The 15,546-nt window shown below is 37.4% G+C and overlaps 2 protein-coding genes across 10 annotated transcripts in view; one reads left to right on the top strand and one right to left on the bottom strand.

Moving 5' to 3' along the window:
• Nucleotides 1-785: 785 nt before the first annotated feature.
• Nucleotides 786-13,157, bottom strand: LOC116267703 (uncharacterized). 9 transcript variants are annotated; one of them, XR_007572048.1, is made up of 9 exons: nucleotides 12,241-13,157; nucleotides 11,029-11,142; nucleotides 10,503-10,581; nucleotides 6,397-6,477; nucleotides 4,739-4,972; nucleotides 4,503-4,618; nucleotides 1,857-1,935; nucleotides 1,660-1,736; nucleotides 786-840 (listed from the first exon to the last, which is right to left on the bottom strand). XR_007572048.1 is itself a non-coding variant. In XM_050075211.1 (5 exons), exons 1-2 carry the CDS (start codon nucleotides 12,998-13,000, stop codon nucleotides 11,135-11,137), a joined length of 768 nt encoding a protein of 255 aa, XP_049931168.1. In that variant the 5' UTR covers nucleotides 13,001-13,157; the 3' UTR covers nucleotides 800-840; nucleotides 1,660-1,736; nucleotides 10,503-10,581; nucleotides 11,029-11,134. The 9 variants fall into 9 exon arrangements, 4 of the variants coding, with proteins under 4 accessions (XP_049931168.1, XP_049931167.1, XP_031505430.1 ...); XR_007572047.1 differs by lacking the exon at nucleotides 786-840 and having other exon boundaries at nucleotides 1,056-1,736; nucleotides 4,739-4,801; nucleotides 4,927-4,972; XR_007572046.1 differs by lacking the exon at nucleotides 786-840 and having other exon boundaries at nucleotides 1,056-1,736.
• Nucleotides 5,855-15,546, top strand: part of LOC116267588 (peptidyl-prolyl cis-trans isomerase CYP59-like) — a 34,998-nt gene continuing 25,306 nt past the window's right edge. The window contains exon 1 of the mRNA XM_050075209.1: nucleotides 5,855-6,033. Within this exon, the coding sequence (XP_049931166.1) occupies nucleotides 5,870-6,033 (164 nt within the window). The 5' untranslated portion in view covers nucleotides 5,855-5,869. The remainder of the gene's footprint in view (nucleotides 6,034-15,546) is intronic.

The raw sequence follows: 15,546 nt of genomic DNA, 5'->3' as shown, positions 1-15,546 counted from the left end.
GCAAGGGCATCTCCTTTTAGTCGATTCAGTGGCTCTCAAGTTTGAAGGCTTGTCTGAATCAATTCCGGTTTTGCCACTTTCAAAGACGAAGGACCTGGTCGAAACAACCTGATTTTCAAAGGGATCTAGTGCTTCAAAGCATATGATTCTGTCACATAGATAGCCAAAGTCTGCACACATAAAATGGAGAAAGAAAGAAAAACTGATTCAAATCAATAAAATTAAAGATCTAAATTTAGCAATGACTTCAAACATGTTTTCATCTTATTATGGTTCATCCCAAAAATAGAAAACTTGGACAGTCGTCTGATAATGCATTTAAGGCCCCTTGAAATGTCTGACACAATTTTACTTTCCTTCTCCATCATCTAAGTGATTCCTCACCTTTTTCCCGAAATTTCAGCAGACTTTATTATGTTCATCTTCATCATGATTCAGATAGGTGGGATCCACAAGAAAAACCCACTTTCTAGTGACCATTTCATTCAGCCCATGCCCTAGACATGATTACAAATTACAGAAGAAAACAGGAAGAGAAAAAGCTTCCATACCCTAAGAACAGCCATTGTTTTGCCACACTCCTTCTATAGTTCTATGCATGCACTTGCTACTTCTTTCTCTTTTATGTGAAGATGTTCCATCATGTACTCAATGGTGGAGCCATAAAATTTTGGGTGAGGGGCACAAATTCAAAAACTCTCATTCTTTAAGGGAACTAGCACTTAGAAATGAGCAAATACATGACAACACCAATTTTGAAATAAATAAACTTGAAGGGCTAGTATGGGGAACAACCCACACCTGCCTACATGTGGCCCTGATACTGGATCAGCATGTACTCTGCAATGACAATTTTTTCACATTTCATATGCTGAATTAGGAAAAGAACAAATGAATCTTAACTTCATGGTCTACCACAGAAAACCGGTTGTTTTAGAAGTAGTATAAAACAAAGGACTCACAAAAAGAAGTAAATGTCTATTTCTATTTTTACAGAACTATCAATTATATATGGGTCTAAACATTCAGATAACTCTGGCCCACATAGTGAACACACATGAAGGTAAAAAGAGATTAGCTTCTATTATTCTTCTTCATAATAATTTTAGGCCTGCATTAATGGACTAGAGTATATCATACCGTCATCCATCTCTATATCAGAGAGAACATTATTTCAAAAAATGAGAACACCAAAAGATCTTCTACTTCGATCTTTAGCTCCTAACAACGAAAATAACAAAGAGATTTTCCTTTTCATGAACCAAGAAATTTTTGCATATCATGTGGCTTCAAAAGATAAAGTACCTTGCATGGCCTCACAAAAATGTGTACATGGAATCACTTCTTACGATATTTTGGGATTTTGAAATACCAAGAGAAGTTGCTAAAGGGCTGCGACCCTTCTTTTTTTTCACAAGAACATGGCCACCTAGAAAACTGACTTGCCAGTGTTTCTTAATTTGTTTGTATAAGACTAAAGCTGATTCATTTCATAAGCCAAATAAGATGAAATTTTGCATGAAAAAGAGATGCAACATAAAAGCCTGTGCATGCATGGAAAACAAGTAGAGTGAAACAGGGAATATAGAGATCCTTTTGAGGAGACAAGTAAAAGCTGACAACATATAGAGAAATGGTCATGAACAGCAGGACACAGACCTCTGGAGTGCCACCATCAAGGACGATGACGTCAAATTAAGATGAGCTCCCCTCTTGCACCCACCAGTCCACCAGCACTGCCACATTCATATAATAGGTAAAGCAAGAGATAAGAAAATTGAACTCTCTGCAGTAAAATTGCACAAGGCAAGTAAAAAATATTTCAAATGGTTGAGCAGTTAACTAAAACCCATTACCTTTAATAGCAGGTTTATATATAAGTCAATCATCAAAGTGAGTTTTTCTTCATTTTCATTGAGCTGATACAATATCCACCTGAAAGGAATTAAGGATTTTAAAAGCTAAAATGCCACCTCAGAACGTGTACGTCATCCTTAGAACAGGAAAAAAGTAGTATATAGAGAGAAAAAGAGGAACACGACAAAATGAGGTGTCTCTGAGGTTTCGAAGTACATTGCCTGGACACCACTGCCTAAAGCGATTTGTTACACAGGAAGACAATAAAAGTGGAATTAGAACTAGAAATCCAAAGTAAATAATCACAGCAGATCAACATAACAGGTTCTTAAACTTCGCATAGTAGAATCAGTCTAGATCCAAGATCATTTCAAAAAACCAGGGAACAAAACACTGCAAAAATTGTTACCTATAAGCAGGTCATTAAGAATAAACTCTTCGACAAAGAAACGAGTACTTATGCCAATAAAAAGAGAGAAAAAATCCGAAAGTGACTGAAGCAACTAACTACATTATGGATCAACAAACTCGAAACCAGGATAGCATATGGTTATTTCACTCAATTACTTATGATTTTATACCTTTCATATTCTTGATGGATGTTATCAAAGAATTATCAATAGTATAGCTAATTATGCATGTTCTTTCTGTGATCAACAATCTAATTATACGTGTACTTTTCTTGTGCTTTAGTTTTTTGAATGCTTAATCGCAACTGCTTCCCTTGCAAGCTCCATCAGCATTATCTAGTGTCTGCAGTACCCTTCCCACCCACCATCTGTGCCAGATTTATATAACAGGTAAAGCAGGAGGCAAGAAAATTGAACTCTCTACAGTACCAGTGTACATGGCATGTAAGAACAATTTAAATGGCTAAGCAATTACTTAGAAGCTACTGTCCTGAATAGCAAGTTTTTATTTAAATCAAACACAAAAGTACCTTTTTCTTCATTTTCATTCGGATGATATAGCATCCACTGAAAAGAATTAGGGCTGTTAAAAGTAAAAATGCCACCTTAAAAGTTGTACATCATTGTTAGAACAGGAAGAAGAAGTGTACAAGGGATATGAAAGAGGAACAAGACAAGATGAGGTGCCTCTGAGCAATGTTATCCGTATCGTACGATACGAACATGTATCGTACAATATGTATCGTCCGTATCAACAAAAACGATACGATACGAGTTATACGCACGACGACCCCTTTTTTGCGTCTTTTTTTTTTAAAACCTACGCTCCTCTCTCTCTCTTCTATTGTTTCTAAACACTGCAAGAGACGTGGCAGGGAGATATTTTCTCCATTTGCATCAAGATTTGCCGGTGAAGAAGCTCTTTATTTCTTGTTGTGGGGAGTCTCGGGACGGTGGGAAGCTTGGAGAAAGAGGGTTTTTTGCTAAAAAATAACTCATTTTTGTCGTTGAATCGTTCATTTCTCTTATTTCCTACATTTATTTGTATGTTTTTACTTGTTTTGTGAAGATATAATGTCGTATCCTGCATGGCAGTGGTGTACAAGGGTGAATCCCAAAGATAGGTTAAGAGTTAAGTGAAATTATTGTAAGCAAATCATATCAGGATTTTTCTTGATTTTTTCTGATTTTTACTTGTTTTTTCGGATTTCGTTTTGAAATTATTATGATTTTTGGAATTTTTTATGATTTTTAATATTTTTTAAAAATTAAAAAATTAATTTTACGATACGTTATGATACATTTACGATACGTTACGATGCGGCATATAGGTCGGCCCGACCGATACGCGATACGCTACTCCAGTGATAACATTGCCTCTGAGGTTCCGAAGTATGTTGTCTGGACACGATTGCCTAAAGCAATTTGTTACAAAGGAAGAGAGTAAAAATGAAATTAGAGCTACATATCTAAAATAAAATAACAACAGCAGGTTAACATAATAGTGCTTAATCTTTGCAGCATAGAATCGGTTTTAGATCCACGAAAATTTCAAAAACCAGAAAATGAAATACCGCAAAAACTGTAACATACAAGAAAGTCAATAAGAATAAAGCGTTCTAGTCATGAATTGAGCCCGATTTGGCTCAACTTGTTGTACATCCCTACATAGGACCGTGTAGATGCACTGTGGCAGGTCTGCTATATTTTAATGTACTAATGTACTTTTAAATCCTATATAACGTGTGGTTAAAATTGACCTGATTTTCTGTGTATCCAAAATTTTGGGCATGGGCAACCTCTACAAGGACACCTCAACTGCCACCAGGCTCACCACTCAGAGAGCATGATTTGTTAAGTGCTAGAACATAAAAATAATGGACATGTCATTATGCTTACAATTCCAAGAGGAAATTTTGTGCAGTTCAATATCACATACTTCCCGGTAAATATTCATTCTGCCCATGAAGAGAATGACGACAGGAAAAGTTCTTTATCTGGGTAGAAGATGGTGCATTTGTCCTTTTGACAACGCATTAAAATTTGAACATGGTCCATGGCCATCTAGAAAACCGACTTGCCAATGTTTCTTAATTTGTTTGTGTAAGACTAAAGCTGAGGACAGGCATCCTTTCATAAGCCAAATAAGATGAAATTTTTCATTAAAAAGAAATGCGCCATAAAAGCTTGTGCATGCATGGGAAACAAACGAGTGAAACAGGGGATTAGACAAACTATAAACAACTGGTCATGGACAGCAGGACCCAGACGTCTGGAGTGCCACCATCAAGGCTGATGACGTCAAATTAAGATGACCTCTGCAGCCTCTTGCTCCCACAAGTCCACCAGCACTGCCACATTTATATAATAGGTAAACCAGGATGTAAGAAAATTGAACTCTCTGCAGTAACATTGCACAAGGCATGTAAAAAATATTTCAAATGGTTGAGCAATTAACTAAAAATTATTACCTTGAATAGTAGGTTTATATATAAGTCAATAATCAAAGTGAGTTTCTTTCCATTTTCATTGAGCTGATACAATATCCACCTGAAAGGAATTAGGGATTTTAAAAGTAAAAGTGCCACCTCAAAACATGTACATCATCCTTAGAACAGGAAAAAAGAAGTATATAGAGAGAAAAAAAAGGAACACAGACAAAATGAGGTGTCTCTGAGGTTCCAAAGTACATTGCCTGCACAACACTGTATAAAGCAATGTGTTACACAGGAAGGCAATAAAAGCGGAATTAGAACTAGAAATCTAAAGTAAACAACCACAGCAGATCAACATAGCTGTTTTATGCGCTTCAAAGAATAGGTTAACCAAAAATTGAAAAAAAAACTGCAAAAAAACCAGCCTTGTTAAAGAAAAACACATTTTAAACACATTTTCTCACATTTTCTGGTGTTTTTTCACATTTTTATAACTGGATTCTTATTTTCGTACTTTACTCATTTTACTTTTAGATTTGTTTTCCAAATTTTGAAATTTGCTGAGATTTTCCCCAGACTTTAAACTTTACCATACCTGAGAAAAACCTCACTGTATAATGATATTTATGACCATGCATAGACTTGTTGATGTTAGTGAAATTGCTTCTTTAGGAACAGGCAAACACATAAGCATTTCAAATGATCAAAGTATAAATTGTTTTTACCAAATTATGCATTAGAAAAAAGGCCCTTCATTCCTTGGAGCATGAAAATTCTGTTTCTGGGATAAGGGCTACCAGTCATTAGAATGCATTTACATGTCGTGCAGATGGGTGTGAAACCGTTGTGGAACAATGAGGCAATATGTTAACTTTTGGGGACTGTTAGATGGTAAAGTAGTTCTTTAAAATATGGAACTCATCCAATATCTACATTTCTCATGTTTTTTAAATGTAATCCTGTTTTCCTGAAATGCAATTTTCCTGTATGCCATCATTTTTTGCAATTGTTGCTGCATTACAGGGAGCAAGCACGTCTTTTATGCATAGATCCAGAAATGCTAATCTTTTATGGAAGTGCCTAGGTTTCATATCTGTTCTCAAAAATTCTAGAAGTTCCAGTTACTTAGTTTTGTCAGAATATTGGAAGTTTTTGTAACAATAGTTAATGAAGGACCCAATGATCCTTTTCACCAGAATTTTTAACTTCTCGTCTGCTCAACACAGGATCAAATACTACAATAGTTGCCTTTTCCATACAGTCCATAAGTATTTTACTGCTCAAACTGGTGATCCATCAGGAAAAGGCACTGGAGGTGATTCCATTTACAAGTAAGGAAAAATAACTGAATTTTCGTTTACGTCTGGCTAATCTAGATGGGAAGATATCTCTGAATCATTTTAATATATATCAGGCTTTTGGACTCTGACCATTGAAAAACCATTGCAACTGACTCAGTACCAAAATTGACATGAGTAACCACTTGTAGGCATAGACTAAAAACTATATATGTTTATTGACGTGAAGTTGATTTCACGTCACCTAGCTGAAAGAAAACTTCTCTTTCGCATGGATTGGTTGGGTTTAGCTATATGTTTGATCATTCCACATTTGATCTGCATGGGAAACAAACGAGTGAAACAGGGGATATAGACAAACTATAAACAACTGGTAATGGACAGCAGGACCCAGACCTCTGGAATGCCACCATCAAGGCTGATGACGTCAAATTAAGATGAGCTCTGCAGCCTCTAGCACCCACCAGTCCACCAGCACTGCCACATTCATATAATAGATAAAGCAGGAGGTAAGACAATTGAACTCTCTGCAGTGACATTGCACAAGGCATGTAAAAAATATTTCAAATGGTTGAGCAATTAACTAAAACCCATTACCTTTAATAGCAGGTTTATATATAAGTCAATCATCAAAGTGAGTTTTTCTTCATTTTCATTGAGCTGATACAATATCCACCTGAAAGGAATTAAGGATTTTAAAAGCTAAAATGCCACCTCAGAACGTGTACATCATCCTTAGAACAGGAAAAAAGAAGTATATAGAGAGAAAAAAGAGGAACACGACAAAATGAGGTGTCTCTGAGGTTTCGAAGTACATTGCCTGGACACCACTGCCTAAAGCAATTTGTTACACAGGAAGGCAATAAAAGTGGAATTAGAACTAGAAATCTAAAGTAAATAACCACAACAGATCAACGTAGCAGATTAATTTTGCAGATTAGAATCAGTTCTTGATCCAAGAAAATTTCAAAAACCAGAGGAGGAATCACTGCAAAAACTGTTACCTAAAAGCAGGCCATTAAGAATAAACTGCTCCACAGAGAAACAAGCGCTTATGCCAATAAAAAGAAAGAAAAAAAAGGCAGAAAGTGACTGAAGCAGCAAACTATATTATGGATCAACAAACACGAAACTAGGATGGCATCTGTGATGCAGTAAGCTCAGGATCCTGCTGATTTGCCGTAAAGCGACTAAATTTACCATCCACCAGAGCAACTTCTGTCTTTTGAACTTCAATCTGCTGCAAAGGCATCTAGCGGACTAGCACAACAGCATCAATCTTGACACAAATAATGGGCAGCCAACATCAAAAATAGTACCACAACCGGTCATATAACAAACTAAAAAAGGAACTAAGAGGATTTCCTACCTACACGAAAATGAAACTCATGCTGCTCCTATCCATGTGCGAAGAAAAGTAATGACAGACCAACATTGCCATAAAATTTGCCTAAAACCAGAGGAAATTGAACCAGTTGCATCACGTTAAAACCATAAAAAGAAATCGAGCAATTGACGTGTGGAATGAACTTGGCTTATGAAATCAGATAAGGACACTTTATTCAAAATGAAATCACATTGACCGTTGATGTGGTTGATGTGATTTTGCACGTTTAGCTACAACATATTTTTTTCTTTTTCTGTTCTGTTTCCTGCAATTGCACTGCCTCTATATTCTTTTCACCTTTTGCACTACCTCCAATACTCTGCCTTTTTTTTTTCAGTTTTTCTTCTGTTTCTTCTACTGGTAAATATGGTTAGTTCATCTCAATTACTTATGATTTTTATAGTTTCTTTTATAACTTTCGTATTCCTGATCGATGTTAGGAAAGAATTATAAATAGTATAGCTAACATGTATGTTCTTTCTGTGATTTTCTTAAAGTCAAGCGTGTCCTTTCTTGTCTTTTTTTTTTTTGAATGCTTAATCAAAACTGATTCCCGGCAAACTCCATCAGCATTATGTGGTGTCTGCAGTACCCTTCCCAACTTCCATCTAGCCAATATTGGCATGCTATTGGTACAGGTAGCTAGTCCTTATACCTGTGGAACCAGGCTTTTTTTTTTTCATTTGTCAAGTAATGGTGAAATTCCATGAACCAAACAACACACCTACAGCTCTTTATTTGATCATAAAAGAATGATTTACAAAATGTGGGGAAAACCACAGGAGATACAACATGAGGACCTCTAGACAGAAATACTGCGGCAACCAAAACATATGCACACTAAAGAATGAGAAATGAATGTGAGACCCAAAAAATTTGAAAAAGGCACAGCCACCAAGAACTTGAGGAACTAACTGGTTTGACCATTATGCTTCAGGAGAAGAGGGGCGACAGGATGAGGGCACCTTCGAACGCGTCCATCTCCAAACTGTCAAGACCGTCGTTCCAGCTGAATGAGGGTGGTGGCGATGAAAGGAGAGCGTCAATTGATGGCGAGGGCGGTGGAGGCAAGCTGGATGAATCGAAAAAACTGCTGCAACTCCCAGAACCATAGAGGCTTGAGTGCACCGACTGCTGTTCTTCCACCATCGATTGGCCAAGGGACGAGTCCGGAAATCAGGTCTGCATCAATCTCGACACAAGTAATGAGGTCAACCAAGCAGATCAACATAGCTATTTTATGCGCTTCAAAAAATAGGTCACCCAAAATTCGAAAAAAAGACTGCAAAAAAACCTGCCTTGTTAAAGAAAAACACATTTTTTCGCATTTTCTGGCATTTTTTCACATTTTTATTAATGGATTCTTATTTTCGTATTTTACTCATTTTACTTTTTGATTTGTTTTCTAAATTCTTGAAATTTTCCGAGATTTTCCCTTGACTTTAAACTTTACTATACCTAAGAAAAACCTTGCTGTATAATGATATTTATGATGACGCATAGACTTGTTGATGTTAGTGAAATTGCTTATTTAGATAGAAGCAAACACATAAGCATTTCAAATGATCAAACTATAAATGGTTTTTACCAAATTATGCATTAGAAAAAAGGCCCTTCATTCCTTGTAGCATGCAAATTCTGTTTCTGGGATAAGGGCTACCAGTGATTTATGTCTGTGGGTTTGGCAACCCCGTACTCTGTTTGGGTCCAGTTTTGCAAGTAGACCTTTCTGTAATTCAGGTGCAGCAATAATCATGGTAACATGCATGGTATAGTTATATCAAGAATCCTGCATGTAGTGTTTGGTGTAAGTCAAAGTCAGTTAATCATTACACAGTTGTATTAGATAATGGAGACGGCCCATCAAGTTATGTTGAGTAGATAGCTCACAAACTTGAGACCAATTTGAAGTTTGATACCTAAGTACAGTACTTAGTAGATTTAGAGATAGATACTGAACTCCCTTTGAGAAGCTAAACTGCCTCCTATGGGGGCCTAAATTCTACGGTGTCATGTGAATGAGTCATTAGCTTGCATTTATATGTCGTGCAGATGGGTGTGGAACTGTTGTGGAACAATGAGGCAATATGTTAACTTTTGGGGACTTGTTAGATGGTAAAGTAGTTCTTTAAAATAGGGAGCTCATCCAATATCTACATTTCTCATGTTTTTTAAATGTAATCCTGTTTTCCTGAAATGCAATTTTACTATATGCCATCTTTTTTTACAATTGCTGCTGCATTACAGGGTGCAAGCACATCCTTTTACATCCAGAAATCCCATCTTTTCTAGAAGTTCCTAGGTTTCATATCAGTTCTCAAAAACTCTAGAAGTTCCAGTTACTTAGTTTTGTCAGAATATTAGAAGTTTTTGTAACAATAGTTAATGAAGGACCCAATGATCCTTTTCACCAGAATTTTTAACTTCTGGTCTGCTCAACACAGGATCAAATGCTACAATAGTTGCCTTTTCCATACAGTCCAGAAGGATTTTACTGCTCAAACTGGTGATCCATCAGGAAAAGGCACTGGAGGTGATTCCATTTACAAGGAAGGAAAAATATATGAATTTTCGTTTAAGTCTGGCTAATCTGGAAGGGAAGATATCTCTGAATCATTTTAATATATATCAGGCTTTTGGACTCTGACCATTGAAAAACCATTGCAACTGACTCGGTACCAAAATTGACATGACTAACCACTTGTACGCATAGGCTAAAAGCTATATATGTTTATTGCTGTGATGTTGATTTCACATCAGCTTCCTGAAAGAAAACTTCTCTCTTTCGCATGGATTGGTTGGGTTTAGCTATATGTTTGATCATTCCACATTTGATCTGCATGGGAAACAAACGAGTGAAACAGGGGATATAGACAAACTATAAACAACTGGTAATGGACAGCAGGACCCAGACCTCTGGAATGCCACCATCAAGGCTGATGACGTCAAATTAAGATGAGCTCTGCAGCCTCTAGCACCCACCAGTCCACCAGCATTGCCACATTCATATAATAGATAAAGCAGGAGGTAAGACAATTGAACTCTCTGCAGTGACATTGCACAAGGCATGTAAAAAATATTTCAAATGGTTGAGCAATTAACAAAAACCCATTACCTTTAATAGCAGGTTTATATATAAGTCAATCATCAAAGTGAGTTTTTCTTCATTTTCATTGAGCTGATACAATATCCACCTGAAAGGAATTAAGGATTTTAAAAGCTAAAATGCCACCTCAGAACGTGTACATCATCCTTAGAACAGGAAAAAAGAAGTATATAGAGAGAAAATTGGAACATGACAAAATGAGGTGTCTCTGAGGTTTCGAAGTACATTGCCTGGACACCACTGCCTAAAGCGATTTGTTACAAAGGAAGACAATAAAAGTGGAATTAGAACTAGAAATCTGAAGTAAATAACCACAACAGATCAACATAGCAGATTATTTTTGCAGATTAAAATCAGTTTTAGATTCCAGAAAAATTAAAAAACCAGAGGAGGAAACACTGCAAAAACTGTTACCTAAAAGCAGGCCATTAAGAATAAACTGCTCCACAGAGAAACGAGAACTTATCCCAATAAAAAGAGAGAAAAAAACGCAGAAAGTGACGAAAGCAGCTAACTATATAATGGATCAACAAACCCGAAGCTAGGATGGCATCTGTGACGCAGTAAGCTCAGGATCCTGCTGACTTGCTGTAAAGCAACTAAATTTACCATCCACCAGAGCAAGTTCTGTCTTTTGAACTTCAACCAGCTGCAAAGGCATCTAGCATCAATCTCGACACAAGTAATGAGCAGCCAACATGAAAAATAGTACCATAACTGGTCATGTAACAAACTAAAAAAGGAACTAAGAGGATTTCCTACATACACGAAAATGAAACTCATGCTGCTCCTATCCACGTGCAAAGAAAAGTAATGACAGACCAACATTGCCATAAAATTTGCCTAAAACCAGAGGAAATTGAACCAATAGCATCACGTTAAAACCATAAAAAGAAATCGAGCAATTGACTTGTGGAATGAACTTGGCTTATGAAATCAGATAAGGACACTTTATTCAAAATGAAATCACATTGACGTCCAATTTTTGTTGATGTGGTTGATGTGATTTTGCACGTTTAGCTACAACATATTTTTTTCTTTTTCTGTTCTGCTTCCTGCAATTGCACTGCCTCCATATTCTTTTCACCTTTTGCACTACCTCCAATACTCTGCCATTTTTTGTCCAGTTTTTCTTCTGTTTCTTCTACTGGTAAATATGGTTAGTTCATCTCAATTACTTATGATTTTTTATACCTTCCGCATTCGAGATCTATGTTACGGAAAAATTATCAATAGTATAGCTAATATGCATGTTCTTTGTGTGATTTTCTTAAAGTCAACCGTCTACTTTTCTTGTGCTTTTGTTTTTTTGAATGCTTAATCGAAACTGCTTCCCGGCCAACCCCATCAGCATTATCTAGCGTCTGCAGGACCCTTCCCAACTTCCATCTAGCCAATATTGGCATGCAATTGGTACTGGTAGCTAGTCATTATACCTGTGGAACAAGGCTCTTTTTTTTTTCATTTGTCAAGTAATGGTGAAATTCCACGAAGCGAACAACATACCTACAGCTCTTTATTTGATCATAAAAGAATGATTTACAAAATGTGGGGAAAACCACAGGAGATACAACATGAGGACCTCTAGACAGAAATACTTCGGCAACCAAAACATGTGCACACAAAAGAATGAGAAATGAATGTGAGACCAAAAAAATTTTAAAAAGGCACAGCCACCAAGAACTTGAGGATCTAACTGGTTTGACCATTATGCTTCAGGAGAAGAGGGGCGACAGGATGAGGGCACCTTCGAACTCGTCCATCTCCAAACTATCAAGACCGTCGTTCCAGCCGAATGACGGTGGTGGCGATGAAAGGAGAGCGTCAATCGATGGCGGTGGAGGCAAGCTGGAGGAATCGAAAAAACTGCTGCAACTCACAGAACCATAGAGGGTTGAGTCCACCGACTGCTGTTCTTCCACCATCGATTGGCCAAGGGACGAGTCCGGAAGAGGTGTCTCTGCCTTGTCCTTGCTCTGCATCTGCAGCCCCACCTCTTGCTCACCTTCTACCACGCAATTTGAGGATGATCCAAAATCGTAGCTGCCCGCATCAGAGAAACTAACGACGGCACCATGCAGCGATTCCAACGATTCCCACAAGTCATTTCCGCCCACTGATTGTGGGAGGCCGGTGCCACTGTTCTGCTCTGAAATCGATTTTGATTCCACCACTGATGGTCTTGTCTTCAGTGGTTGCGAACGAGTAGCTGTGATGGTGCGGGATGGTGCTCGCAGTCCCACCTCTTGCTCACAGTATTGCTGCATGACGGAGAATAGTTGCCTGTGTCCATCATCTCCTTCTTGATCGTCCGCAGGTGGAGGGTAGGAGAATGTAAAAGCATTCCCTGCTTCGCTAGCGAAGCAGACAATGCCGATGGTTGCGCCTGTGAGACAGCCGAGCTCTTGGGCCTTCTTGAAAAGGCCCTTTCTTCTATTGGAGAAGGTGACATGGCGCTTCCTTTGATCGGAGATGAATCCCATGCTAATCTTCCGCCTTCCCACCATCCTTCTTCTTCTTCTTCTTCCGATTTCTCAAAGGCCGCCGGTTGAAGTGGGGAGAGAGAGAGGGAATTCTTGGTTTTCTGCTGTAATCCAACTTAGCGATCGCTCTTTCTAACTGATGGTTTGCCCGCGTAAAGAAGAGAGGGAGTGCTTCCCTCCCTTTTTCTTCTGAACGGATACTTGACAACCGGCGTTGCAAAATTCTGTTTTAAAGATTTTGAAATTATGGTGTCTAAGAGAGGCCTGGGACATCGATAACAAATTCTTTCACGAGTTTTAATTTCAAATTTCTAAACTGATCACGGAAGAAGGTGAGTTTCTAAATATGGAGGAGATTTTTGGCGCTCTCCGCTAATACGTAATTGCTGGTATATCCCTGGCCCTAATTTTTTTCTTTTTTTTTTATTTTACAAAATGTATTGGATACTTTAAATTGATTTAAAAATAAAAATATATAAATATATCGTATCGAATATATATATATATATATATATAGGATCAAGATTAACCTAGTGAAGCGCTCCCCTTAGTAACTTGCAAGTTGTTGTTTCAAGTTGCAAATTAAATTGAATGCTTGGTGTATTAAAAAAAATGAATATCTTTTTCAAAAAATAATGTTTTTAGCCACCTCAATTTTGAGCAGATTTCCCACATAATGCTCCACACTTGTATCTTGTTTGTTATGCTTTTGTTGGGACGCCCGCCAGCTTCCTACTTACAAAGTTGCGGAACCTTTAGATGAAGCAAGGCCATTTACAATTGGCCAAGCTTTGCCACGTAAATTCAGAACAAAAATGACATGAGTTCACAGGATCAAGGGAAAAACTAAAAATGCTTAAAACGCCATATTTGCATATCAATTTTTTCGTAAGCATGAGATAAGAATTGTTACCAATAGTATTATTAGATCTGAAAAGAATATCACATAAATATTATTAAAAATACATTTAAAAACTATATTTTTGTCAAGTTGAATCAGTTCGACTTGATATGGATCCGGATTCAGGTCCATGTCCAACATGGCTCGAGCTCATTTTCCGAGCTTTTAACCGTGTTTGCTTGTCGCTGCAAACGGATTTATTGGGCAAGAATAAGATGCAGAGGATTTATCTCGAGAAAGAAGTTCACACAAACGGTCGACGCACTTTGTCTTTTCCTTCGGGTGAAGTAAAAAACGACTGTTGGTCGGGCTGATTAAACTGATATTCGAAAAAAAAAACTGCAAAATAACCTGGCTTGTTAAAAAAAAACACATTTTTTCACATTTTTTGGCATTTTTTTGCATTTTTTACTACTGGATTCTTATTTTAGTATTTTACTCATTTTACTTCTACATCTGTTTTCTAAATTTTTGGAATTTGCCAAGATTTTACCTAGACTTTATACTTTACTATACCTGAGAAAAACCTCCCTGTATAATGTTATTTATGACAATGGACAAACCTGTTGATGTTAGTGAAATTGCTTCTTTAGATAGAAGCAAACACATAAGTATTTCAAATGATCAAACTATGAATTGTTTTTACCAAATTATTCATTACAAAAAACGCCCTCCATTTCTTGGAGGAGCATGAAAATTCTGTTTCTGGGATAAGGGCTACCAGTGATTTATTTATGTGGGTTTGGCAAACCCGTACTGTGTTTGGGTCCAGTTTTGCAATTCCATTATGAGCTTTAATGGACCTGAAAGTAGACCTTTTTGTAAGTCAGATGCAGGAAGAAGCATAATAGCATGCATGTTTTAGTTATATCAAGAATCCTGCAATTGCCTTTTCCATACAGTCCAGAAGGATTTTACTGCTCAAACTGGTGATCCATCAGGAAAAGGCACTGGAGGTGATTCCATTTACAAGTAAGGAAAAACATCTGAATTTACGTTTAAGTTTGGCTAATCAGGAAGGGCAGATATCTCTGAATCTTTTTAATATGTATCAGGCTTTTGGAATCTGACCATTGAAAAACCATTGCAACTGGCTCAGTACCAAAAATTGACATGCGTAACCACTTATAGGCATAGGCTAGGAACTATAAATGTTTATGGATGCGAAGTTGATTTCACATCAGCTTGCTAAAAGAAAATTTCTCTCTTTCCATGGATTTATTGGGTTTAGCTGTATGTTTGATTATTCCATGTTTGATCTGCAGATTCCTTTATGGTGAACAAGCTCGACTTTTTTTGGTGATGAAATCCATCCTGGTTTAAAGCATTCCAAGAAAGGAACAGTTTCTATGGCAAGTGTTGGGGAAAGTCTCAATGCTTCTCAGGTCCTCTGATACCCGAATATTGGGCCCGAGCCCGAGTTTCGGGCCCGTCAGGTTGACCCAGCCCGATGCCCATCCCCTAGTCTCGCTCACCCTTCAAAGAGTGTAAAGTTGAATGGGCAACATGAAATTCGAAGCCTGGGAAGACCTTGTGGAGCCATTCAAGAGAAAATTTTGTGCAGTTCTTTTGTTTGATTCAAATATTGTTAACAGATAAAAATTACAATCACAGCAATTTTTCTAGTCAATATTGATCACTGATAAAGTGGACGTGACAATGTCCATGG

Source organism: Nymphaea colorata, chromosome 14 (assembly GCF_008831285.2).
Source record: "Nymphaea colorata isolate Beijing-Zhang1983 chromosome 14, ASM883128v2, whole genome shotgun sequence".
Taxonomy (NCBI): Eukaryota; Viridiplantae; Streptophyta; class Magnoliopsida; order Nymphaeales; family Nymphaeaceae; genus Nymphaea; species Nymphaea colorata.
Note: the sequence above shows the minus strand (reverse complement) of the source record. Positions and strands in the feature narration are given on the sequence as shown.

Bases quoted from the DNA above. Each gene is read 5' to 3' on its own strand.
- LOC116267703 (XM_050075211.1), bottom strand. From the start codon at position 13,000: ATGGTGGGAAGGCGGAAGATTAGCATGGGATTCATCTCCGATCAAAGG.